The 27,870-nt window shown below is 31.6% G+C and overlaps 2 protein-coding genes across 2 annotated transcripts; one reads left to right on the forward strand and one right to left on the reverse strand.

Annotated features, from left to right (window-relative positions):
- On the forward strand, positions 1-1,817 carry LOC107955136 (protein phosphatase 2C 37). Its single transcript, XM_016890861.2, has 4 exons — positions 1-659; positions 750-1,073; positions 1,157-1,262; positions 1,355-1,817. Exons 1-4 carry the CDS (start codon positions 192-194, stop codon positions 1,696-1,698), a joined length of 1,242 nt encoding a protein of 413 aa, XP_016746350.1. The 5' UTR covers positions 1-191; the 3' UTR covers positions 1,699-1,817.
- Positions 1,818-5,534: 3,717 nt separating this feature from the next.
- Positions 5,535-12,521, reverse strand: LOC107955137 (probable methyltransferase PMT11). The gene is made up of 9 exons (XM_016890862.2): positions 11,639-12,521; positions 8,831-8,983; positions 8,467-8,737; positions 7,978-8,088; positions 7,619-7,778; positions 7,115-7,372; positions 6,906-7,028; positions 6,452-6,529; positions 5,535-6,167 (listed from the first exon to the last, which is right to left on the reverse strand). Exons 1-9 carry the CDS (start codon positions 12,305-12,307, stop codon positions 5,966-5,968), a joined length of 2,025 nt encoding a protein of 674 aa, XP_016746351.1. The 5' UTR covers positions 12,308-12,521; the 3' UTR covers positions 5,535-5,965.
- Positions 12,522-27,870: the final 15,349 nt, after the last annotated feature.

The following is a 27,870-nucleotide window of genomic DNA, read 5'->3' on the forward strand; positions in this document are numbered from 1 at the left end:
CCGCTTTGCCCGGAGGTGACGGGCAGTCTACCCGTAGTTTTGGTGTGGCCCCCAGGTGAAGTTAGAGCTCTCAGTACAAAAACTTCCATCCTGCTTCAATCTGAAAAGAAGGGGGGAAAAAACTTGTCCGTCAGTGAAAAACAGTTGATTTTCTTTTTTTCTTCTTTATAAAGAACTAGTAATCAAATCGAATGGCGGGAATTTGCTGTGAAGTTGTTGGAGAAAGTGAAGCAGCGGCTCCGGTTGAACCAACTTCAAGAGCTTCTCGTCGCCGGATAATGGAGCTTCTACCGTTTAAATTAGTGGCCGAAGCTGCTGTTCGACCGCCGTTAGAGAACGGCCGGAAACGTCAGAAGCTCGATCTCGTTCGCCCGACTTCTCGTGATTGTGATAACGCTGTTCAAAACTCGGATACTGATAAGCTTGAGAAAGATCAAGAACTTAATGGAAGTCTAAAGTTTAATGGAGCAGTAAAATCAGAAGCCGTAGAAGAAGAAAAGGAATCGCCGAAGTTCGGCATGACATCCGTTTGCGGAAGGCGACGAGATATGGAAGACGCCGTTTCGATTCACCCTTCGTTTTGCAAACAAAGACGGCAAGTTCAAATGTCGTCGGATATTCACTTTTACGGCGTCTTCGACGGCCATGGCTGCTCTCATGTACTAAAAAATTCAAAATAATTCTTAAATTTAAGTTTATTACTGAGAATTTTTTCAGTTTTAGCTGACTTCCGTTTTTTACTTTTATAGGTTGCTATGAAGTGTAAAGATCGATTTCATGAGATGTTGAAAGAAGAAATCGAAGCGTGCGGCGGAGAGAAGGCGGTGGACTGGAAGGGGACGATGGAGAGGAGCTTTGAGAGAATGGATAAGGAAGTTCAAAAATGGACGGTGGACGCTAAGGAGCGTTCAAGTTGCCGATGCGAACTTCAAACTCCACAGTGCGACGCCGTTGGCTCCACCGCAGTGGTTGCTGTCGTTACGCCTGATGAGATCATCGTTGCTAACTGTGGTGATTCGCGCGCTGTTTTATGCCGGAACGGCGTCGCTTTACCTCTTTCCGACGATCACAAGGTGAGAGATTTGACTTTCTATATATAAATTTCACTGAAATTTAAGAAAACAGAAGATTTATTCATTTATTTATTTTATTTCAGCCGGACCGACCCGACGAAATGCTCCGAATCCAAGAAGCCGGTGGCCGAGTAATTTACTGGGATGGTCCTCGTGTTCTTGGCGTGTTAGCCATGTCCAGAGCAATTGGTAAGCTTTTATCGTTAGAAAAAACACTTTTTTTAAAAAAAATTTTGTAGAATACAAAATTTAAATTTAATAAATTTATTTTTATATTTCAGGGGATAATTATTTAAAACCCTTTGTTATATCGGAACCTGAGGTGACAATAACGACGAGAAAAAGGGAAGAGGAGTGTTTGATATTAGCGAGCGATGGGTTATGGGATGTGGTACCAAATGATACAGCATGTGGAGTTGTGCGTATGTGTTTACGCGCTGAAAAATCGGTGTCACCACCGGTGTCACCGAGTAGTGAAGCGGCTGTGAAGGGTGGCACAGCCGAGAGTTCCGACAAGGCCTGTTGGGATGCTTCAATTTTATTAACAAAATTGGCCTTGGCCAGGCACAGTACGGATAATGTTAGCGTTGTTGTGGTTGATTTGAAGAAAAATCAGCCGCTGTGATGAAAATAAATATAATTATTATCCTGAAAATATGTTGTATTTTTTAATTGCAAGATGTAAAGTTTAATCGAAATTCGAAGAAAAGAAGATATGGGTGTGAAGTTTTTTGTGACTAAAAATATCTAATTAAATTTATGTATTACTAATCAAGTTACATGTTTTCTTAAAACGAAATTAACCCTGGTTTGTAATAGATATGAATCATGTTTGACCAGTCAAGATTTGGGTTTCATAATGCAATTTCCCCATCTGGTTATTCTATAAATTGTCCATATGAATCCCGAATAAAATACTGAAATTGATAAATGATATTATTTTATTAATAAGATATAAAGATGTTAATTACAAAGAGAGAGAGAGAGAGAGAGATACAAAACAATAACAGTAGGCCAAAATGCAATTTATAGAGATTTTTGTAGAAATTTCCCTTTTCCTCCTCCTTTATCTTTGCTTTGATCTTCATATAAGTTCTTTTACATCTCTATCTTTTGCTGCAAATAATCAATAATTCTTTTTTTGTACAGTTTCAATTTTGATTTCTTTTTGAAAATCTGGAATAAATTTTATATAAAGTTAGATACCTAATAAAAATGTAAAAGCGAAAAAAAAAACATGGAGGTATGTTTTTTTTATACAAAAACAATTTATGTAATAACTAAATTAATTTTAAAAAATAAAACAAAAATAATTAATTAAAAATTAACAATGGAAACAATAAAAAATGCAACCTTTAATTCTCGATTGTGTGATCAAGATTTCTTCTTTGCCCACGTACTTAGCGTTATATATGAAAAAATTCTGAAATTTTTGGTAACATAGGAGCATGTAAATTAATTCGGAATATTGAAATTTGTAAGCAACATAATTGATTAGTCAATAGCATAAATTTTGGAGAAATTAAATGAATATGAAAATGATTATAGTCGAATATATATATATATTTTGAATAATTTCATTATAAACTGTGGTCATACGTGTTATTCTTAACATAATGTCTATAACTATTTATAACCTATCATCCTCAACCAATAAATAGAAGGATAATGTGCTTCATTATATTCAAATCTATATCCTACTGCATTGACAATAATATCTATACTAATCGAGTTAGAACTCAATCGACTAGTCAAATATATATAATTGATTAGTTAACCATGGACAAATTAATACAAATTATGAAGTAACATATTAATGGAAGGTAACTATTATGCTTTGAAATCTTTCCTTTGCTTTCATGAGCAAAAAAAAAAAAAAAAAACCTTTGGGATATAAGAGAGTCACAATTCAGATAAATAATTTATAGGTGGTTAAAGTTTTGTCCATGAATGAGGCGGTAGACTAACTCAAGTATTACCTTGCTCAGAAGAATTTAACGAATTATAAATTCTAAAAGATACTGGAACAACTGAATTATTTTAGTTATGTTTTGATAGTGGCATCATTTCTTTTAGATTAAATACATAAAAAAATTAATTAAAATAATAATTCAACCACTCAAACTTTATTCTCATAATATTTAATACTATAAAACCAAATAAGCCGTAAACCCTTAATAAATAAGACTCATGGTAAAAACCATTTGTAGAAAAGTTGTTGTTGTATTTTAAAAAAGTCAAAAGCTAAGGTCCATTGCAGTGCGTGAAAGGACAGATATAGAAGAGAAGAGAAGAGAAGTGAGTTTATAGGGTAGGATTCCATCTCCACCCATGATCCGATTTGATTCGGAGAAGATGATACTTGTTGGGCTCACAAACACCCGTATCCAATTGGGATACAACACCTGGAATTTAGGTCTCTGAACCCATCACTATCTTCACCGCTGGCTTAGATTTGGTTAGATTTTATGATGTTGACTCCACCCCATTCTCCGCTTTTATTTCCCCTTTACTTATTTTCTCCCCAATCCCAATGTGTGCAAAATACCAAAAAAAGCTATTTTTTTTAATATTTATAGAAATGAATCGGTTTTTTAATTATTTATCGGAATGGGTCATTTTCTGTGAAATCGCGTCCACGTAAGGGCGATGTCAGTGTACGTGTCAGGACATCGCGTCCACGTCAGCGTGACCTACTGACGTGGACACAAATCGCGCCTACGAGGACGCGATTTGTTGACGTGGCATGAACAGTTTATGTTTTTAGCTTGGAAAACTTTGAAAGGGCATAACTTTTGGCTCGGTTGTCCGATTGCGACGAATTTTTTTTTTGATTTCGAATAACTTTTCGAGATCTATGCGTTGAAAAACTGCTTAGAGATGAATAGGGACTAATTTGTAAAGTATAATTTGTCAGTTACGAGTATAGGGACTAAAGTGTAATTATTTCAAAATTAGCATGAAATTTTTGTATTTAAGAATATTTAAATGTTATGGAAGGATGAAATTGAATTTGAATTGAAAAACGAAGCTTAGATTTGAAAATATGACTATTTAGGTTTTAGGGACTAAATTAAATAAAATAGAAAATTTTAGGGAACTTCTCAAAAGTGGAATGAGCTAACTTATACCTATAACAGGATGATATAAGACAATTCTGTAAAAAAATATCCGGTGTTTACTTGAAATAAATAAGGAAAATAATGATTTGAATGTTTCAAAATTCAATTTTAAACCGAAAAAATAGAAATTTAGGGGTAAACAAGGGGCAAAAAAGGATCTTTTTCGACGAAAACTGCGGCAAACCGCCTTCGACAGTTTGTCAGCGTGTAGATCACGAAAAGTTATTCGAAATAAAAAAATCGTCTCAATCGGACAACCGAGCCAAAAGTTATGGCCTTTCAAAGTTTTCCAAGCTAAAAACATAAACTGTTCATGCCACGTCAGCAAATCGCGTCCTCGTAGGCGCGATTTGTGTCCACGTCAACAGGTCGCGCTGACGTGGACGCGATGTCCTGACACGTACCCTGACATCGCGCTTACGTGGACGCGATTTCGCGAAAAATGACCCATTCCGGTAAATAATTAAAAAACCGGCCCATTTCGGTAAATATTGAAAAAAAAGGGGCTTTTTTTGATAAAATAGCCTCACAATGTCTTACCTTCTAATTCTAATTTATATTAAATAATACTTTTGACTTTGATTCACGGACGTTGGTCACCTTTCTTTTTCTTATTATTTTGATTTTAAAATCATATATAACTAATTCAAAATAAATTTAAAAATACTTTTTTATAAAATTCTAAAATTTTTAAAACTCAATAACATATAAACATTGAAAATTAAAAATTTTCAAAAAAAGAAAAAAAAACAACTTAAATTGTTTTGGATTTAAATATATTGTTTTAAATTTCTAGAACTTAAAGTTTTTAAAATAAATAAAATTTATAAAAAAAAATTTCTAGAATGTATATCCTTGAAAATTGAAGTTCTTTTTTTTTTTGTATTTTAAAAAAATACTTAAATACCCTTTTAAGATTTTTATAAAATTTCTCCAATTTTATATATTAATTTGACTCTTTAAAATTTATTTATATATTTAAAATTTTGATTCTAAAATTTTTAAATATATATTATACATTATTTTTAATATTTTAATCAATATAATATATATACAATGTTTAAAAAACACATGACATTTCCAATAACACCACATCGTTGAGTCAAAGTCAAAAACATTTTTTATTTTAAATTTAATGCTTTTAATTAAATAAACTAATTTTCATGTGACATATTATGAATGTCACGTGATACATATATGATTAGCATCACATGACGGGTAATGAAGTGATAATTTAAATATCAATTCAAAATAAAAAGAACTTAAGTAGCAAAATGAAAAAAGAAAATCTATTTGCGGATTTTTAAAATTACCAAATTGGCTTTTAACTAACGGTAAATCGAATAATGGGTTTTAACTTTTTTACCCACAATCAGATAAGAATTATGATTCTCTAAATACATCATTATTTAAAAAAAGAAAAAAGAAAAACTGAACAGTCACATTGGAGTCTAAATAATGCTCCTACTGCCTAGAGAAAAATAAAATGCACCTACAATGACCGAATATGTTACAATTAAGTTAGAAAAGTGTCTACCTTCCACCCCAGGACATCATCCTTGTCTATAGCACACAGCACACCAATTATAAGAGCTGAAACTCATCAGCATCCCCCCGTTCCATGACTTGCATCCTTCAATCCTCTTATCTGCAGTTCAAATTTCGATACACAAGCTTCTTTCTGTCGCTTGCAAATGACTGCGCTTGTCGAATTATCTTTCCAATTTGCATTACTAAACATCACAGATAATACTTAAAGTTCCAATTTGTTCAACCATGACGCTTGTCACATGTCAAGATCCTGTAACTTGCATGAGGACCTTCGGATGTATCACGTAGAGTTGGCCGCCAACCCATGGCTTTTGCAATGTCTTCAAGTTCATCCATAACATCCAGAGAATCACGTATGTATACACGTCCACCAGGTCTCAATATCCGGTCCATTTCAAGCATGATTGTAGACATATTGCACCTGATATACAAGTACAAATAATTAAATTATAAATAAACTGAACCATAACTAATGAACTTCCAAATCCCAGTGGTGACGCCCCTATCAGATACCACCTTCCTTTCTTGCTATAAAATAACCATTTTACGGACCTTGAATATTCATTTCAACAATGAATTTCACCATTTAAGGTGCCAAATCAAATCTTCTGTTTTAAAGCAAAAATCAATGTCCCGACATGACCCGAACTTCAATAATCAGATAGCAGAGTAAAACTAGACCAATTTCAAGGTATTAAGGTGTACCTTTTCCTCTCAATTGAGAAGAGGCCTGCTGCATGCAAAAAATCATAGGTCCTTGGGTATGTATCAAATGGTTCACACCTGGTAAATCAGACAAGATTTAGCAAATAACTCGGTTGAAGCAATAAAAACAAACATAGCATACTCTTCGGTTTAGACAAAACCTAAATCATATTCCTATAGGATGAGAGTGACGAAACAAATATTAAGCGTACAACATTTTGAAACAAGGAAATGGTTAAAGCAATGTAATCCAGAAACATGAAAGAGGTAAAAGCTGGAAGGGAAGGGTTTATTTGAGGTGTAGATAACTTTACTTGGATCCTAAGCAATGAGTTTTTTTCTTTTTGGCCATGAGATCGTAAGTAATGATTAAAAATCATCAATGAAAGTGCATCCGTTACTATACAATAAACTACAGAGTTTCCTGATTGGAATTATGGTAAAGAAAAAGTACCAGTCATGCATGACCCCTATTAATCCACGATCATAAATAACAGGCAAGGTATTGGGCCCACTAATAGGGACCACGTTTAGAACCCAAGCATCAAGTTGATTCTGAATTATCGCGGCTGCAAATCTGCACAATATATAAATCACAGATTTGAGAAATGCTGAAGCAAGTATATGCCTGTAGTACAGTCCAAGACTAGGTTTAAAGAATACCCTCCAAAGCTAGCTCTCATGTCCAATACATTTCTCAGTTGAAATTTCTTCCAATGAAGAGCACGGACATAGCTATCCACTATTTCATTCCAGTATTTTGATTCTGCCATGAAGAGCTCTTTTCTGGCTATATAAGAATCTATTTGTATGCTCTGCAGCCTGTCAGGTGGAATTTGCAGACGAGCAGGCCAAGGAGCAACATTTGCACCATATCCATTCTCAGGAAGTCGACTAATGCAGGCCTTCAGGTCAACATACCTGAGAGATTATGCAAATATCTTGTAACTAACTTAAAACTACTCAGACAAGTAAAATAAAAAGGCCTAATTAAGTTATAGGTTCAGAATACATTTAAAATTAATCCAGGGAGCCTCAGGACGTTATAACTATATACAAATGAAATTGACAAATATTAACTGATGAAAGGCATCAGAAACAAAACCACCTTTCTAAGCATCTCATTATGCATCGTTTTTCAAATAAAAGGCAGAGTGGTGAACATACCAAACATTATCTGGGTCATCATCTTGATCACACAAAGGAGGACTATTCCCGGCTTCACGGCTTAAATAACAACTGTTGTCCAAGGGCTTCTGCCATATAGCAATATATCCCTCCTTCTTTACAAGATTCCAGCAGAGGCGAGTAGTAAGGTTAAGCATCTCTGAAAGTACAGAAAATCTAATATGTAATTCCGTACAAGCTCTAACAGCATGTTTAATCAAAAGAACACAGGCCATGAAGAAATGCTCCACCAGGATAAAGTATGTTTGATTTAAAGTTGAACTTTCTAGTACACATGAGTATACAGTTATCACATTTCTTCGCATGATTATCATGAATTCTAGGTCCAGAATTTATACCTTCCCACTGTTCCTCAAGGGCTTCTTCATGCTTGTAAACTGGCTGGGCAGCCCAAGCAAAATATCCACCAGCCCTGAGCATTCTATTGACCTCAAGAAGCAAAATTCCATCTTCATTATACAGCATAAGAATGGAAGGATGCATTAGAATGTATCCCAGAATTCAACTTTATAACAGTAAAAGAAGAAAACATGACAAAAAACTATCCTAGAGACATCTAAAGAAACATAATAGCATTTTCTGCAACATACACAAGAAAGGGTAAATGTGGATTTTTGTTTAAGAAATGGTAGAAGAAGATGGTAAACTTATTGGCAAAGAGATGGAAATTGGTATCGCAGGAATTCCTCACTGGAAAAGTGAAAAAGAGACCAGATAGAATGAGCATATACAGGAGATGAAAATTCAAATGGTACTGAAATTATTAGTATTTCCCTTTTCCTTGCTGCTAGAAAATCACTAGATAAGACTGGAGCAAAAAGTTTTACCATCACGAGTCCAATTGATACGACATCTAGAACAATGTATCAAATCAAAGGCTTGACTTGGGTACAACAAACGGCGAGTTGCAAATGCGGCTGCCATTGCAGGCACTCCACGCTCAAGTGCAAATTGAATCTGGTTTTCATGGACATCTTTGGGAGCAATAGACATGGTTATAACATTCCGTGACATCAAATAGGCACCAAAACTTGCCACACCACATCCAACATCCAGAACAACCCGAATATGATGTCCAAATGTAATATCAGGGACCATCTGGATATACAGATTAGAATTTGATAATCAGAAACAAAATCAACAGACCAAATTTCTTGGAGTTTAACATGCATTTAAAATTTTAATAACAACCTTAGAAATCTGATTCAGGTATTGATCTGCCCCATGTATGAACTGTGTGCCACCTCCAGGAAACTTGAATTTATCCTTCCCTTTTCTAGAAATCCAATTTTGGCCACCTTTGTCTTCTACTAGACGTGTATGAGGAACATTGTTGAACCATACCTATCCATCAAAACAGTATACCCCTATTAGACAACCAGGTTGGCTACAAATTAGAGAAGCAATAAACCAATCAAACAGTAACAATACTACTTTAAAAGAAACCTTCAAGTAACAAAAAAATACTTCCAAAAGCACAAAACGAGGGTTAAAAGGAAAAAGGAAGATACTCAAAATATATTTTCCTCTAATCCCTGGGCAACAAAAGGTGAAAAGAAAGCAAAACCACCAAAACGTAATAAAAAGTTCATCTCTATTTCTATTTCTCAGCTTCTCACCAACTGAACTTAAGTCCAACCAATGAACCTTCAATATCTGATACGAACCCAAGAGGGGGTAAACTCATTTAAGTTCAAGTTTGTAACATCAGCCAACTTGTGATGAAATTTTAGATAGAATATGAGCATTTTTTGGATTGAGTTGTCTTCTTATGGGTCAGAGAACTGTCTCTTAGCTTCACAACGCACTCTGAAACACATCAATCTGAGTTTAAGAGCTCAACTTATGGTCATTTTAATGAAGTGTACCAACAAGAAATTTTTGGAAGAATTTAATACAATTTTTTTTAGTTGAAGGCTTTGGATCAGTACTTAAATCATATTGGGTAACTTGGGAGCCCACTTTGCAAGTTAAATTCGACCTCAATGAGCCCAAAAAGTAATCGTCAATAGGAAGTTCACTTCGCCATGAAAAAGAGCAAGTGTTTCAGTTGAAATATAACATAGAAGGAAGATTGAACAAGGACTTTACTTGACCAGTCATTAGAGTTCTTAAGAGAATTAAAGTCTTATTTATAAATGTAACATTTACATCATTCTTTAATTTTGATTGGTTAGAACACTAGGAGTTTAAAGTAATTCTAGTGGTTAGGAAGAGCTTTATTTACATATTTATTAGATTTTTAATTTGGAATAATTATTTCTTTTAAACTCTTATAACTTGGCCTATAAATAGCAACATCCAATAGATTATAATTTTCCTTAGTGAAATTTTGTTCTTTCCTGTGAGATGCAAATAGCATTTTGAGAGTTCAAGTGATTTGACTCTTGTTTTCTTTTAAAGTTTGTTACTTCCCAAGATTTTTAGAGTCGTAAAGTTTTCATCCTTCAAAGCTTGATTATTGATGAGTTTTTTTTTTTTCAAGAAAAGATCTTTGAAAGCTTTTACCGCTAAAATTGCTTTCAAAACCTAAAATGCACTAATCTTCTTCATTCTTCTTTCATTTGGAACAATTGTATAGAGTTTCTTTAAGTTTGGAACATCATCCATCGTGCAACTGAGTTGAGTTGTCTGATTATGGATCAAATAACTGTCTCTTAGCTTCATAATGCACTTTGAAATACGATAATCAGAGTCCAGGGGCTCAAGTTATAGCCGTTTTAATAAAGATTGCGCAAGCAGAAATTTCTGGACAAATTCAATACAGGTTTTTTGAGTTGAAGGCTTGGGATCAGTACTTAAATCATATCGAGCAGCTTGGGAGCCCACATTGCAAGTCAAATTTAACCTTAATGAACCCAAAGAATAGTCACCCATAGGAGGCTTACTTAGACATGAAGAAAACAAGAGTTTCAGTTGAAATATAACATAGAAGATTGGAAAAGGACTTTATTTGGTCAATCATTAGAGAGCTTTTATGAGAATTAAAGTCTCATTTTTAAGGGGGCGTAGGAATGTAACATAGGATTATGAGAATGTTAAATTACAAAGTGGAATACCCAGTATGTTACATTACCTTGTTTTGTTCATTAGGCTAGAGGTTCGGTTGGCGAGATGTAAGAGTACTTAGAAGTAAATTTTACTAGATTTATAGAATTTAATTTTTTAAAACAAGTTTAGTTCCTTTAATATTTTTTTGTCTCAATTTCAATAAAATTAAAACAAATTATTATAGTTCTTATTGTTTTATTACAATTTATATATCAATAAGTAACTAACTCACGTTGAAATAAATTTATAAGTCATAACTATAATCATAAGTAATATACTAATAAATTAATCATTAAAGTAAATATAATAATTATAATTTTAAAATATGACATCTAGAACTTTTTGTTTTTAATTAGACTTAAATTTTATTTAGGAAGAGGACTAAACTGATTAAAATAACAAAAGCAAAGGGTAACTTGCTCCAAATTTTAAGATTTTGGAATTTCGCATCAATGCAGTCCTAAAACACACACATAAGTTAAGCTTGTCTACAGTTTTTCATTCTACTATGTTTTCTATAAAGATCTAAAGATGCCAAATCCATTTTAGTTCTTTAACTTTAAGGCATGTAATCTTACACTAAACGCAAACTCTCGTCCAACTAAACTACAAACCATTTAATTTCTCCTTCCTAACCACTTCCGAAACAGCCAGTTGGCTCTAATTATCAACTCATGACTCAATCACACAAGCTCAGTTCGATATTCTACATTCTATTTAATTTGCACTTTCTAAACACCCAAAAACAGAAAAAAGCCAACTCAGACACTGTTGATTCTAATTTTTCCACTAGTGACTCCAACTGAGCCCCATATTCTCCATGTTAAGCTTAAGTATTCACCGAGCTCAGACCCAGTAGTTAAATAATCTAGAAAAAAATTACATCAATAATTCGCTATTCTATTTACTTTTAACATGTATTTTTCAAAATTAAATAGAATTATTTACCTCATCGCGGCTCCTAGGCCAGGGGATCGGAGGGCGATATCCTTTTGGAGCTGGAACCAAGCAATTCAATCCTTTCCCTTTCTCCGGGCAATGTCGTTCAAATCTCTCCCCTCTCTCCGTCGATTTAAGCCTCTTAATCGCTTCCACGTTATCCAAACACGGTATATACTCTCTCATATTTTCTCCGCAAAACCCAAACTTCTTCACCCTAAAGGTAGACCTAACATCCTCTTTACCCGTTTCCGCCTCAATCTCCGCTCCGTTATCCCAATTCTCCACCAAATCCGTATCAAACTCCCCGATCTCAAACTTATCCGACATTGTACCATTCTCATCTATGATCCCGTAAATCTTGAACTCTGGAGGTGGAGGCGGAGCTTTCAAAGACCCCGACGCCCACGTTCCTTCGCTTTTAGCTGAACGAGGAGGTTCCGGAGTGTCAATGAGAGCGGAGACATTGAATTCTTTATTGAGATTAGGAGAAAGAGCGATGGAAGGTGAAGACGACGTCGTTCCAGAAGGGGATTGGCGGGAGAAGAAGATGAGTTGGCGGGAACCGTCGGACCAGTGTTTGCCTAAGTAAAAGGAAGCGACGGAAATAAAAATAAAGGCCGCGAATTTGATCGACGTTTGGCTTTTGAGGGAATCGACATGGCCGAGAAGATTCATGGTTGAGAAACGCTTCAAAACGACGGCGAATGGCGGAGATCCGGTGTGCCGTTTTCTGAATCAGTGGCTTGAAGTACCGACTTTCTTTAAAAATTTCCCAAAGCTGGAAATTCGATTGATTTCTATTTTGCTAGCGTCACTTGTCGGTGAACGAAAATTTATCTTCATCTGTTAAATTTATTTTAAAATTGATTTAATATAATAACTAAGTTTAAATCCATGTTATACATCTCATACTCAACTTAAATGCCTTTCGACAATCAACGCAATTAGCAAGGCTCAAATACAAGTTATTAGACATCACATGTAATTTCATTATTGATGAAATTTTAAAATTTACAATTCTTTAAATTTTAATTTCTTTTAAAATATAGTTGTGCTGAAAATTTTTTTATGATAATTCTATATATTCTTAAATCAAATAAGAAATAGAGCTATTAAAAGAAGTATCGAGTAAAGTTTTGTTTAATTAAAGTGGATCAAATCTAACTATATAGATATTAATTAGTTTTATATATATATATAATCCACGAGTTAATTGTGTATTAATTAATACATATTATATTATTTATTAAAAAATTGTTAAAAAATTGTAACAATATGATTGAGGAAGTAAAAACACTTTAATATAAATGTTAAATAATTTGTATTTTGATCAATATAAATTGGGATAATGGTAAAAAATACATTTGCACTTTAACAAAATTTTCATTGCAGTTCCTCTACTTTTAATTTGTCTAATGTGATACTTGAATTTTAATTCTTGTCTATCAATCTAGTACCTCCGTCTAACGATCTTAATTCCTAACAAAAGTTTACATGTGGGCTAATTATATACTACCACGTGTGTAACACGCCTTACCCGAGTGAACTCAAGTAACGAATGTTATATTGAACATTGAACATACATTTATGATTTCAAACACTTTTAAATTAAACTTTTAATAGTGAATTCAAGACCTTTTTACACTTTTAGGAATATAACTAGACTATTAATAAAGATTAACTGCATATAAAATTTGTTTCAAGTCTTATTTAATTGGAACAAAAAATTTCAACTGCAAGTCTATATGTCTTGAGACCAAGGCCTACATGTCTTGAGACATTGCCATGACACTGTAGAAGTTTAGCTTCGATGTTGTCCTATCTCGACACAAAGTCCTTTATGTCTTGAGACATGGCCTGATTATTGTAGATTTTTACCTTCGAAGTTTGTACGTCTTGAGACACACTTTACATGTTTCAAGACCTAGAATAGGAGACCTAAAAATTATGTTTTCAAACACACCCAAACCATACCAAAATCGCTCATACTCTTTCCAAACACAAACCATAACTCATATACGAAATAATACCTTATATGTACTCACTAAAACACATCAAACTCAAGTGTGGGAATCAATTAGTTCCCTATTTACTTACATAAACATTCACCTAGGTACATGTCATATACTTAAAAACAAAATAGTGGAGATAGCATACTCTTCTCCAAGCTCTTGGGATATGATGAGATGCAAAGACATTAATCCTTGGCAAATCCTCACTTCACGATTTTACCTACGCATTAGAACTAATGCGTTAAGCTTATGAAAGCTTAGTAAATACAACGAGAATTAAACTTGTCTTTTATTAATTAAATGAAAACATAGTACAATAACATCGTAATAAATAAGTATAAACCATATTAGTATTAGTAACTCTATACTATAACTCAATCATTATAATTTCTTTTATTGCCATTCTATCACTAACTCATAATCTTGTCATATTATTCTTAGCTTTATTTTTGTTTTTTATTATTCAACGAAGGCCCGATGTAAACTTAACAAAACACGTAGGATATACAAAAATGGTACAAGAATGCACCGAAGTGCAATAGTGCAATAATTTTATTAATCAATCTGTTTAAAAAATTACAAGTGTACTTAGACGAAAATACAACACTTAGGGCACAAAATCCAACACTAAGATCCACAAATTTGCCACTGTTTTGGGTGTCCCGACATCGCAGCCTAGGTGTCGCGACACTATTGCCTAATTGGGAAAAATCAGTTGTAAGGGTAGTCTTTTGTCCAACACATTACCCAATCAAAACATAGTTTCTATGGGCATTCTAGTCAACATTTTTTTTATTGTAATCAGATGTTTAAAAGCCACTTTTGGCTGAAAACTAAGAGAGCTTTTTGTCTTTACTTTTCTTTCATCTTTTTAGCTTTCTAGTTAGTTTTCTTCATCTTTTCTAGGGTTTAGTTTAGAACTTTTCTGGTTTTAGTTGTTTTAGTTGTTAACTAATTAGTTTTTACTATATGTTTGTCTTAATGGCACTTTGGTGCTCAAAAATTTCTTTATATTTTCATTTTAACCCATAGCTTTTAATAGAACTCAGCTCTATCTCTTTTTTCTTAGTTAAAAATCTAGACCTTATTGGTATTTTTCATCTCTATTGTTGCTACCTTCATCTTCCTCAAGCAACCATCAAGAAATCATTAAGGTTACTTTTGTTAGAAAATGTGCTCATATTGTAGTAAACATGTAACTGTTTTCTATTTAATTGAACGATGAATAAATAAGTAAAGTTAATTCCGCATTTCACTATTATGTCTTTTGTATTTTTTGTCTTTTATATTTTACATGTATAGCGAAATTGTGACAAGCAAATATTAGTTCATTGATTGTCTAAGTTCAAACTAAAGATAAGTGGCATTGTAAGAATGTTTACATTGCGAGAAAGACAACTTTCTTCAGTAGATAATCTAAATAAGTCCATAATCCCGTAAAAGAATCGAAGTGACCATTTGATTCAAATACTGAGAAGGATTATTATGTCATCTATAATTCCAATTGCAGAGATGGCTAGTCTTGGCTATTAGAGCAATTGACTCTACGAGTAGAGACATAGATGTATTCATTGGTAGAATGATACATTGGACTGGACCCAAGATGAATTAATTTTGAATCCGTTTGTGAATTAGTTCATTTATGACATTCATAGTGTGATTTACCTAAATCCCGAGATAGTCACCGACCATGCGTATGCAACTCATGTGCTTTGATATAAGTGGAGGCTTATGCTCTAAAGATGATCGAGCCCATAGTCGGTATGTTGGGTACATGACTTGTGTACGGCATGGCTTTACAAGCAATAGTGGAATTCATAGCTCAATTAAAGAGCTAATGGTATCCTCTCATTGACATTGTGTGGATTGATAAATATGGAACGTGGTCATGGGTTGCTTGTTCTTGAACAAGTAATTTATCACAACCATTTATTGACAGTGATCATATTAATCATTAAGAAGACACAATGGTGACAATAAGATAAAATAAGATTGTATTGAGTAAACGGATTTAACTAAAAGGAATTAAGGATATCATATGAGGGTAACACACACGTGACGAGGTCACCGGACAAAACAGTTGGATGAATTGTTTCCGTAAAGAGTATACAATAAGGAGTTTTTAATCATGGTACTTCTTGTGGACTGACTCCATGATTAAGTAATTGCGAATTATCGGAACGATGCTTCTAAACATAATTGTAATTACTAGAGCCTAATTGTATATGTCCGATTGGTCCCTCTGCTAGCTCAACAAAAGCTTAATCGAACTGCATTTAAATGAGAAGAAAATTCTATGACTTTGGAAATAATTTAATTGAGTCAGTATATTCGATGTGGAATTAAATTAGGTGGTTGTGAGAATTGTTCAACTAGAGAATTTGATTAAAAAATTTTCTTGAAAATTTAATTTGGAAAATCTAAGTGATTTTTAGAAAAATTAATTTTGATCAAGTAAAATTAAATTAATTAAATCAATTACATTAATATGATATTTTTGAAAATTAATTTGCAAGTGAGACAATTGGCTCAATGGGTAATTGAACTTAAAAATTGGACCTGATATCGTAAATTGGTCCAAAAACAGGTCGAACCAAGCTTGATATGTGAAACCAGGCCGACGGTCCAACCGGTGGCTAGACCGAACTGGTTGGGTCGTCACTGACCCAAATCAAACTGACATCAGTCGAACCGGCTCGGGGTGCTGTAAGGGTGTTGCACCTGCATCACAGGACACGGTAGTGCTGGCGACTACGACAACGGTGTCCCGATGGCCGGAGGCAGTTGGCCTTCGGTGGTTGAGTAGTGGAAGAGTTACACTCCTATTGGGACTCTACTAGAGAATTTAATTTCAGATTAACTATTCCAAAAATAATATTATTTTAATAATTCAATATTAAATTAAATTAAATTTGATACTTATCTTAATAGTATTTTATTAATTTAATATTAAAGTGATTAAGTTTAATCATAGTTGAACTCTCTAAACTCTCATTATATAAAGAGAGCTTTGAGTCATTACTCTGAAGAGGTTATTTTAGAAAAATTCTAGAGATATTTTTTTGATCTACAAATTGACCCAAAAGTTTAGAAAAATTGTGAAATTACCCTAATAGTAATTTTTGTGAAAAATTTTCTAATTCGAAGCGAGCCTACACTCGACAGACATGAGCTTGAGGACAACAGAGAAGACTACTCAATCGAAGCACTCATCCTAGACGAATCGAAAAGATACAGTTTTGATTAAGTGTTTATTACAATAGATATCACAACTAAAATCTTGTTTTGGAAAAAAAATTAAAACTATGTTTTCCCTAAATTTATTTTCCACTGTGTTTTCCAAACTCGATTTTTTCCAACAACTTTAACCCTATCTTTTGTGTTTATTTTAATGTATGCTTTGAATGTATGTTGGGTTATTGCTTGTATGGAAATGATGTTAAGTAACTAAATCTATGGTGGTTGGTTGATGAAAATGTTGCTTGGTTAGTTTTTTGTATAGGGATTAAATTGTAAAAATTGGACCAAATCAAATAAACTTCAAAATTTAGAAGGGAAAACATAAATAGGTGAGACCAAGAGGAGATCTAATTGAGCACCAAGTTTGTTGCCCCGAGTTAGTTCTATGAGGTCGAGAGATAAACCAAGCTAAATCGTCTAATTTGGTAAAATGGTGATCGAGAGGTAAAATTGAGCCAATTAGAAGTTTAAACTTTTTAGATACATAATCCAAAGACTAATCAGCAACATGAAAGTCAACCAACCACTTTTATTTATTGAATTGTTAATTGCTTAACTTTTACTATTTTATAATTTGGTCCTTTTTAGTGTTCGGTTGTCAATTAGTGTGATTTAACCTCGATTATGAATTGTTGTAATATAACACTTAGCGAGCAATTAACTAGACTTCTTGGTTGCATGTTTGCTTGCTGCTTAGGAATCACTTTATCCTAAAACTCTCTTGGGTTCAATCATTGGAATACTCGAGTGTTCCATTATGACACTACAAATATTACAACTAGACTTGTCACACTTGCAGTACACCGCTAGATTATTATTAGTATTTGTGTTATTCATAGCCCCGGTGCACGCACGTTACGGCGTGGTCAATAGGTTGGCCTATATTTGAGGAATTACCTATTCTTTGTAAATCAGTTCTAAATGTTGTTGAGATGGAAAAGACAAAGGCTCTATCAATCCTAATATATATTCTTTGTGTTTCGCATTTGATTCTTTAAGCTTATCGATAATGTCTCTATCTAATAATTGGATAGTTTCATATTCCTTTTGGATAGATAAACTTTTTTCTTTTGTTTTTATAGCATAACTATAAAAATTATAGTACAATCAAAGAAGAAATTTTATCAATTGTTTTGTGCATTACAAAATTTCAAAGTGATTTATTAAATCAAAAGTTTCTTTTGCAAATTGATTGCAAATACGAAAAAGAAGTTTTATAAAAGGATATTTAAAATATTGCTTCAAAATATATTTTTGCAAGATGACAAGTAATTTTGAGTATATTTGATTTTCAAATTGAATATATCAAAGGAGAAAATAATTCTTTGTCTAATTTTCTCACCAGAGAATTCTTCAAAAATGTCTCCAAAACTTAAAGACAAAGGAAAAAGGAAAATAGAAGAATCCTCCTCAAAACTCATCAAATCATGGTATGAAATTTGTTTGCAAGAAGAAAATGAGGAATCATCCTCATAAAAAAACCTCAAATGATATATCTTTTTAGGATGCACAAGACCCAAATTAAAAAAATAGATCGAGTCTGTCACTTTCAATCCTTAGAAGTTGCATTAGTCATAGCCCAATCCAAAAAAAAAAAATACTTCTCAAATAAATTGTTGTTGAAGCAACTGAGATTTCAAAAAATAGAGATATTATTTTACATAAACCAAAATCTCTTTAAAATATTAATAAACTTTCTTAAAGAGGTTTATCCAAAAGAAGTAGCATATTTATAGATTGTTACACAAAAATCCTCATAATATTTTACAGATAAATATTTTGAAAAACAAATTATTATGGTGGAAGAATTTTCTAATAAAACCTCTACATATTGTTATAAAAAGAAATTTCCAAATGATGGCATTTTAAATCTTTAGACTTACAAAAAAACCAGCAATATTATGAAAACATATTGGTTCAAACAAGATTAGTATTGTTCAAACATTGCACAGATCCAAAAGACTTTATTTTATTACTCATTCAACAACCCAAATAATTAAAATTTTCAAATCGAGAGATTGGGGTGAAAACTCAAACTCTCTAACAAAAATTTCTAACCAAATTCACCATGATACTATGCTTAAACGAAAGTAGAAGACGTTAAGATTAAATATACGAGATAGATTTAACAACTGGAAACTTAATTTTTATCCTCTATATTGGTCAGTGCTGTTGGTGGAATGAAATTTTCTAGTAGAAAAAGTTAATCATGTAAATGGAGTAAAATAAACGAATTAATCATAAAATTTCACATTTTTCTTAATTCATCGAATTGGAACTAGTATTCCTACTTAGAGAAAAAAGAAAAATTCCACCTAGTATTCGACAAAACGTGGCAACCCACATTAACGCACATCAGTTGTTTTTATCTTTGATGCATGTACAGTATACATGGCAAAAACAATAAACACTTATATTTACAATTATGACCCCTGCAAATATGATCCAAAAAAATAATATAAACATGATAAGAATCTAATTAAGGGTTCGAGTATGTTGAAATACGAAATTCTCTTATTTAAAGGTTTAGAGAGGTTATAGGTAAATTTAGACATTATTAAAAAAAAGATATAATAAGAATCCAAACATATTATGTAAATATTGAAAATAAGTTTGTACCAATCATGGACAATATCATCACTTAACCCACACGATGGCTTTATTCAAAAACAGATGGCTCCATCAAATGACATTGAAAAAGAAAGGAGGCCAATGCTAATTGTAAAAAGAAAAGATGAACAGGTGAGTTGAATTTGTCTGATTCAAAATCGGGTTGTTTGAAGAGATAAACAATTAATCATAAAATATATCTCGCTATCATGAATAGAGATCAAACCATCTTATGGTATGTGTGTGTTTTTCTTTTTTTGTCGTGTTTAATCGATTACTTATCTTTTTTTTTTATTCTAGTATTTTTAACGTGTATTGCCCTAGTCCAATACTTTTGAGGCCCAACATGTTATAATGCAAAGTGATGGGTGGGGGCCATTCACCCACAATCATTGGGCCTCTCTTCCCCATCGCATGACCGATTCTGCCTAATGATAAGCCCATCCATGTAAACCACACAATCATAGGCCCCTCACTTAAACATGAGAAAGAATCCCATCAAATCATTACTATTTTGTCCCTAGACGTTGCTATCTCCATTCAACAACCAATAACGTTATAACATGTTTCACAATTACCGCCGCATTAACATATGTAATTTCAAAAAGTAATAACGAACATCAACCGACTACTAATATTTTAATAATATTGTATTACTTTTTATAATGTTTTTTAAAATTTCGATCTAGTATAATTCCATTTTATTAAAAGATAATTATTTATATGGTTAGTTTGGTAAATGATTTTTTAAATTAAATATTTGTTTATATAAAAACTTTATTTTAAAAATTGTTATAATTGAAAACAGTGATGGCTTATAATTAAATTTGATTAAGAGGAATACTTGTTTAATGTGATTGTAAATTTTAAAAATTTTGAATTTTAGGATTAAGTAAATCGAATATTAACATCACTGTCCATCATCGTTTTGGATTTTAGGTCTGTTGGATGGAGGTTCTTTTTTCCAATAAGCTAAGATTTAAAAAGAAGAAGAAGAAGAAGAAGATAAATGATACAAATATTTTATAGTTGCAACATCTGAAAGCTTATAATGGTCATACTTCTATATATATATATATAGGTGGATTGTAGAAGTTTATTAATAAAATTTGTTGAATTGTAGAAGTTTATTTCAACTAAAAAAATGAATTCCTAGTCTAACTATGATATAGGGGTGGAAACTCTAGTTAATAATATTAGGGTTTGTCGTCTCACCTTATAACATAAGGGGCTTTTGGGCCTCTTCCATACCGAGTCTAATTACAAGTACTTCTTGCGTTTTTAACCCACTACTTTATAATTTGATCCAATCCAATATTTGTTTTTCTATTTCCCGAAAATAAACTTTAATATTTCCAATTAAATAATTTTCTTAACCCAATTTTAATTCCGTTCAAATCATGACGACTTTACCGTAAAAAAATAAACTTCAATATATTTAATATTTCCACATTCAACGGTTCACTATGACCAAATGATTTATTTCCATTTTCAAAATTCATTTAATTCGAAAACCATAATCATTTTCAAGTCATTTTCATTTTGGAGAACCATAATCATTTCCAAATTTTTCTTATTTCTCAATTTCACCATTTCTATTTATTTTTGCTCATTTGATTCAAAATGTAATTCATTTTTGGTCTCAACGAGCTAGTGGAGGGATCGATTGGATATATGTAGTTGAGGCTCAAATGATTTATAATTAAGTTCCAACTTTTCGTCTATTAATTATAAACTAATTTAGTCACAAAGTCATTCCACTATAGAATCATAATTGAGCTCTCCCCAACGACATACCATTACGAAAGCAACTCAATCAGTGCTCGTCCAATGACCTTGTCATAAGTGTGTTACCCTTATAGGATATCTTAATTTATTTGGGATAATATCCATTCTCTCAACATGATCCTATTTTATCTCATGGGAATCATTACATCTTTCTTCATGAAAAGTCTATTACTATCAAATAGAAATCAAGTCATTCATCACAAAGACAAACGACCCGTGGCCACGTTTACTATTCATCAACCATGTAATGCCAATGAGAGGATACCATTTACTCATATCTCGGGCTATGAATTCCACTGTTGTGAATGACGCTACTACTGCAGAAGTCGTACACCTAGTGCACCAGCTTTCAGCTCCTTATCTATTCAAACTCAGGCTTTTACTTACATCAAAGTGTACGAGTCACGCATACATAGTCTGTCATCCATTCAGGATTTAGATATGCCACACTATGAACATCACAAGTGAGTAAATTCATAAATATATTTAGGATCTATTATTCTTAGGTTTAGTCCAATGTATTGTTGGTCCAGTCAGTCACATCTATATTTCTATCTTCTGGAAGTCATCCGTTCTAATGCCCAAGACAAAGCATCTCCCCGGTTGGACTTGATAGACGACATATTAATCTTTCAATCAATTTGGTCATTTCTAATTAGACTAATGACATGTTTAAGTTCGTCTACTAATATAAGTTGTCTTTTCGTATTATGATTCGACCATGTAATACCGCTTAGTAATAGTTTAGACGTTAGACAACCAATGAGCAACATTTGCTTCTATTTTGCTTTGCATGGAAAAATCATATGAAGACAATTATAAAAAGTATATTAATTTAATCAATGAATTTATTTTATTAACCAATTTGTTCGAAAAAATTACAAGTTTACAAACGAATATGCTACACTCAGGGCATCAGATCCAATAGATTTCATGTTTCTTTTTCATCTTTTCCCCTATGGAATATGGTTTTTTACAAACCATATTCTATAATCCGAATATTTAAAGACAAAATAATATAATAGTCACAATTAAATATTAAGCACAATTGAATATTTAATATTCACATTTATTTATTTAATAGCATTAACCATTCAATACTCAAATCATAAATACATCATTTTATATCATACTCAATTCTCATTATTTGCCATAAAATAGCTTTTCACAATATAATAGATATTTCACTTAAACAACAATAATGTTCATTCCATATCCAATTCATGAATACACAATTCATGTGTCTCAATCCATATTTCAATTCACAGTCCCATTTTCATTTCACATATAATATCATCCAACATCGATCATAGTGTCATTTCATTTAATTACCCTTATTAACACGACTTGGACTCGGACGGATACACGGATCCAACCAAAACACACTAGTTTGGTACCTAGTGCCTCATCGGATAATTCGAAGTAATAAATTGACACCCAGTGTCTCATTGGCTAAACCGAAGTAAATTGGCACCCAGTGCCTCATTGAATTAATCCGAAGTAGTAAATTGACACCCAGTGTCTCGTCGACTCGAAGTCGAAGAAATTCCTGAACTCTTCCAATCCTATGGCATGCCATCTATATCTGACTCAGCCCGATACAGTTAATAGGGTTTAATTTTACTTTCTAAATACAACCAAAATTCAATTATCATATTTGCACACATAGATATATTCATTTCAATTCGATAATCAATATATTCATAATATATATCACTTCAATCCATTCAATCAACTTTAATTCAATTCAATGTCAAAATGCCAAATACTCACCTCAACCACTTACCATAAGCATTAAATTAAAATGTAACAATTAATAACTAAATTCGGAGTATAGAAATACAAACCAGGAATTCCGAACTATTCCACGTCAACTTTATCTTTCCCCTTTTTAGTCGAGGATTCCGGTATGACATTAGCTACAGAATTAAAATAATTAAAATTAATCAATACAATACAATTCAATTTCACATTGAATATTTCAATTTTTTATTCAATATTTGCCTAAATTCCAATTTTTGTCCCTAAACCGAGACTAATTTTATTTCTTCACAATCAATTCTATATTTTTATTCAATTTCCATTTTAAACTAGATTTAACTCTCTAATTTCACTTAAATTCCTAAATTTTGAAATTTTCACAATTTAGTTCCTATTACTCAAAATTTACAATTTATTCTACAATTCAATCCTTTTTCATTTCTAACTTGAAAATCTATGAGTTTAGTCCCTAATACTAAAATTATTCAACATAGACAATACTTAAAAACTCAATAATTTCTAAAATTTTGACATGGGTCGGGTAGTATTTAACACCGGGATTCCAAAAACATAAAAATTACAAGAAAAATGGATTAAATTGACTAACCAATTGAATTCGGAACTTTTGAAACCTTAAGGCCCTTCGTTTGTTTCTTTCTCCCTTTTTTTTTTTTCGTTTTGCTTCTCTGTTTCGTTTCTACCTTTCTATTTCTATTTCTATTTCTTTCTTTCTTTTGTTTGTTTTATTATTATAATATATAATATATAATATATATACTTATAGATTAAGTAAACTTATTTTATGCCGCCTCACCTAAAGAACAATAACATAATTGCTTATTTAGTCTCTTTTAATTTTTCTTTAATCTATAATTCAATTTTCACCCCATATGCAATTTAGTCTTTATACCTAATTACTTTTAATTCAAACAAATTCACTTAACCGAAACATAATTAACTATACAACTAGCTTCGTAAATATTTATTAAAAATACTTATGAGTCCGATTTACGGGAACGGAGTCCCGGGAATGCACTTTTTTTTAATTTGGTCCTTTTTAATTAATTAACTATCGAAACGTTAAAATTTCTTAACAAAACTTTAATACCACCTTAATGACACTCCGTATATATTTATAAAAATATTTACAGCTCATTTTATAAAAACAAGGTCCCGATACCTCATCTTTTAAAACCACTTAAACTTAATAAATCACTTATATACATAAATTATCAAATAAAAAACCTTTTTTAAAAATCACATTTGACTTGTAAATATTAAATAATAATATTTACAAACTTACTCGTCGAATTTGGTGGCCTCGAAACTATTGTTTCTGATACTACTGAAAAATAGGCTGTTACACCCTCGACTCATTGCTGCCATCCATCCTCCATCGTAGTCCATGTTGTTCCTCTTGTCGTCCCCTCCACTTCCTGTTACCATCACTATTGTTCCCATGGACGAACCACCTCCTAATTCCAAACACCAAAAACTCAATTTTTTCGTATCGCAAAAAAGTCACCTCATTCGTCGTAATAGTTGGAGCATTCACAATGGTTATGGATTGACGGTGACAATTCCTCTAAGGATTCATCTAAAATGTTTTTAAAATTTTGTAAGATTTTTTTAATTTTCTTAAATTAGAAATTAAAATTTTGTAATATATTTTAAAATATTTGCTAACATGGAATATACATCTGGTTAATGATGTGGCAATTATGACATATGTCATAATCTCATTGTTTGTTGAAATGCTACATCATTACATTCTAATAGCATTACGAAAAGAGTACCAAAATGTTTAATGATTTTCAAATTTAGGTGCCAACTAGGTCCAAAGCAATCATGTATCAACTAGGTACAAGTGTCGAAGTTTGGGTACACAATATACATTAACCTTTTTTTATAAAACATAATTTTTGGGTCAACATGTTTTATGTTAAATAAAGGTCCAAATAAATTAATGGTTATCGAATGATACAAATTGCTTGGCTTATTTAATAGGTTTAAGGACCAAACTCATATTATGCCTACACTGTAATAAACATGATAATATATATTTATTTACAAGTATAATATTTTTTCAACATATTAGCATTTTTGAAGAAAGGGAGAACAAGCAATAGTAGTTGAAGTGTTACATGTCACATCCGGTTTTCATTAAAGTCTAGAAATAAAGGAAGATTTGGGAGTTAATTGAAAGATATAGTAAGTCCATCGGACTCTACTGGAAAATCTGGAAATTTTAGTGGCTGAATGGTAATTAGTTGAGTCTTAATTTTGGTTCAGTTAAGTTGGAACTGACTGGTTCTTTAGTGGGAGGCAAAATGATTATCGATGGATGGTTATTTGGGGCTTTGGTGATTATGCGTGAAAGGTTATATATTTGTATAAGAATCATTATTCTGCATATAAAATTCTTCTAATTTCCGTTTATATTTTTTCTCTTCTGCATCATCTTCTCTAGTTGCTCCAAAGAAGAAAAAGTTAAGGAAAGCTCTACATGAGGTAGTAATTACGAGGTTTAACTTTGGAAAGCAGGGAATCTAGTAAGCTGGTAAGCTTCTTAATCTCTCTGTATTCGTGTATTTGAGAAAAAGAGAAGTTAAGGATTTCTAAAATCTTGAAAACCCCCACTACACCAAAATAGGCTTTTAGCGGCGTTTGGATAAAAACGCTGCTAAAGATTGAGCATTAGCGGCGCTTTTTGGAAAACGCCGCTAAAAATAAGCATTAGCGGCGTTTTTCAAGAAGCGCCACAAAAAACCTATGCCCAACTACGCCTTTTTTTAGCTTTCGGGGTTTTTGCGGCGTTTTTTAAAAAGCGCCGCTAATGCTCAGGGCTTTAGCGGCATTTTTGGGAAAGCGCCGTTAATTATCAGGGCTTTAGTGGCGCGAATGCTCTATTTTTAGCAGAGTTTTCTAAAAAGCGCCGCTAATGCTCAGGGATTTAAAATAATCTAAAATATTTGTTAAAAATGGAAAAATTAAAATACTATAAGTTCTTTTAAACAGAATATATGACATAACCTTATATATGGAATAAAAGGAAGCATCACGTGTTAAACAAATTCAATTATTATTTAAAGTTTTATATAAATAAAATAGTTATAATGATTTATTTATCCTTCTAACTTTACAAAAAAAATCATTAGACCCTTTATTTAATTTTTATCTTTTTAACCCTTAAATTTATATTATTTATTAAATCAGCTCAAAATAGATGGGAAAAATTATTCTTTATTAACTTTACTAAACATGGAAGCCAAAGGCCCTGAAATGAAAACAATTTTCACCTAAGCGTTTTTATAACTTATACACTTTTAAATCAATAATGGTAAAATTACATGTTAATCCCCTAAAAATGATAAAAAAAATTTATTTAATCCTTATAAAAATATAATTAAAAGGGTAAAATACATTTTTAACTATACTAAAATATACAATTTAATTCCATCTCCTCCAAAAACTAAAAATAAAAGAAAAACATTACCATTAATCCAGTTCATAGGAGGCTGAAAGTGATACCCGGTTCAATGAAGTTGTTTTACAGTAAGTTCAATTTTAGATTGTAAATGTGAATGAACCTTATGAAATGCTTCAACGATACCATTCTTACTTATTATCTCACAAAAACACCCAATTATTAAATAAACTAACAAAATATTTTCTGTAAACTCCATTGAAATTTCGAAAGCCGAATGTTGAAACAGGATGGTGATTCATTTATATAGAACTGAAATTTAACAATTTCAAAAAAAAAAATATTTTTTAAAATGTTTAGATAAGATATATTTTTATTTGAATTTAGTAGTAATTTATAATATCAACATTAAATCTACAATTCTTGATTTTTTTTAAATAATTAAAATTTTATTCATATAGTATTTAAATAATTAGGGATTATGAATTATTGTTTATGGTTTTAGAGTTGTGGTTTAAGGTTTAAGGGTTAGGGGTTAGACGTTAGGGGTTAGGGGTTAGACGTTAGGGGTTAGGGTTTAGGGTTTATGTTTTATGATTTCGGGTTTAGATTAATTAGTATTTTTTAATTTATATATTAAATAATTTCTTATATAATTGTAAAAGAGATAATATTAAGTTTAATATATTAAAATTATGATTATAGTTTAAATTATTTAAGAGATAATAGATAAACTTTATATATATTAAATGGTTTAAGATTTAAGGTTTACTTGAGATTTGTTAAATGACACGTAGAAAATATTTGAAAGTAAAAACATAGAAAAATATATGTTAAAAATGAAAAAAAAATTAAAAATTATTTAAAATAATTTTAAAGTGCTTTGGGTATATGACTGATTAGGTTTTTTAATTTATATATTAAATAATTTATTATATAATTGTAAAAGAGATAATATGCATTTTAATTTATTAAAATTATCATTAATATAGTTTTTTAAAGTTTTTTTCTTGCTTTAAAATTTTTTGTTTTTGTTTTTGTTTTCTTACATAAAAAATTATATAAAAATTTTAAAATTTATCTAATCCATTTAAATATTACTTAAATTTTCAAAATTTATTTATTTAAAATTGATATGAATTATATAATAATTAATAAAAAGTCAATCATTAGCGGCGTTTATGAAAAAAAAACGCTGCAAAAAGGTAAGCAATAGTGGCGTTTGGACGAAAAACGCCGCAATTACGTATTGAATTTTTTCAAAACATGCCGTTTCACTACAGAAATTTAATTTATTAGTGGCGTTTTTTCTAAAAACGCCGCAAAATCCATTAATCAATTGTAAAGAAAAGGGGGAAAGATGAGGGGGGAAAGATATTTCAACAAAAATAATTAAAATT

Source organism: Gossypium hirsutum, chromosome D04 (assembly GCF_007990345.1).
Source record: "Gossypium hirsutum isolate 1008001.06 chromosome D04, Gossypium_hirsutum_v2.1, whole genome shotgun sequence".
NCBI lineage: Eukaryota > Viridiplantae > Streptophyta > Magnoliopsida > Malvales > Malvaceae > Gossypium > Gossypium hirsutum.

Bases quoted from the DNA above. Each gene is read 5' to 3' on its own strand.
- LOC107955136 (XM_016890861.2), top strand. From the start codon at position 192: ATGGCGGGAATTTGCTGTGAAGTTGTTGGAGAAAGTGAAGCAGCGGCT. The intron at 660-749 runs GTACTAAAAAAT...TTACTTTTATAG, and splicing joins ACGGCCATGGCTGCTCTCAT to GTTGCTATGAAGTGTAAAGA. The intron at 1,263-1,354 runs GTAAGCTTTTAT...TTTATATTTCAG, and splicing joins AGCCATGTCCAGAGCAATTG to GGGATAATTATTTAAAACCC.
- LOC107955137 (XM_016890862.2), bottom strand. From the start codon at position 12,307: ATGAATCTTCTCGGCCATGTCGATTCCCTCAAAAGCCAAACGTCGATC. The intron at 8,738-8,830 runs GTTGTTATTAAA...CTGTATATCCAG, and splicing joins ACCTGAATCAGATTTCTAAG to ATGGTCCCTGATATTACATT. The intron at 7,779-7,977 runs GTATAAATTCTG...CTGTACTTTCAG, and splicing joins CCTTGAGGAACAGTGGGAAG to AGATGCTTAACCTTACTACT.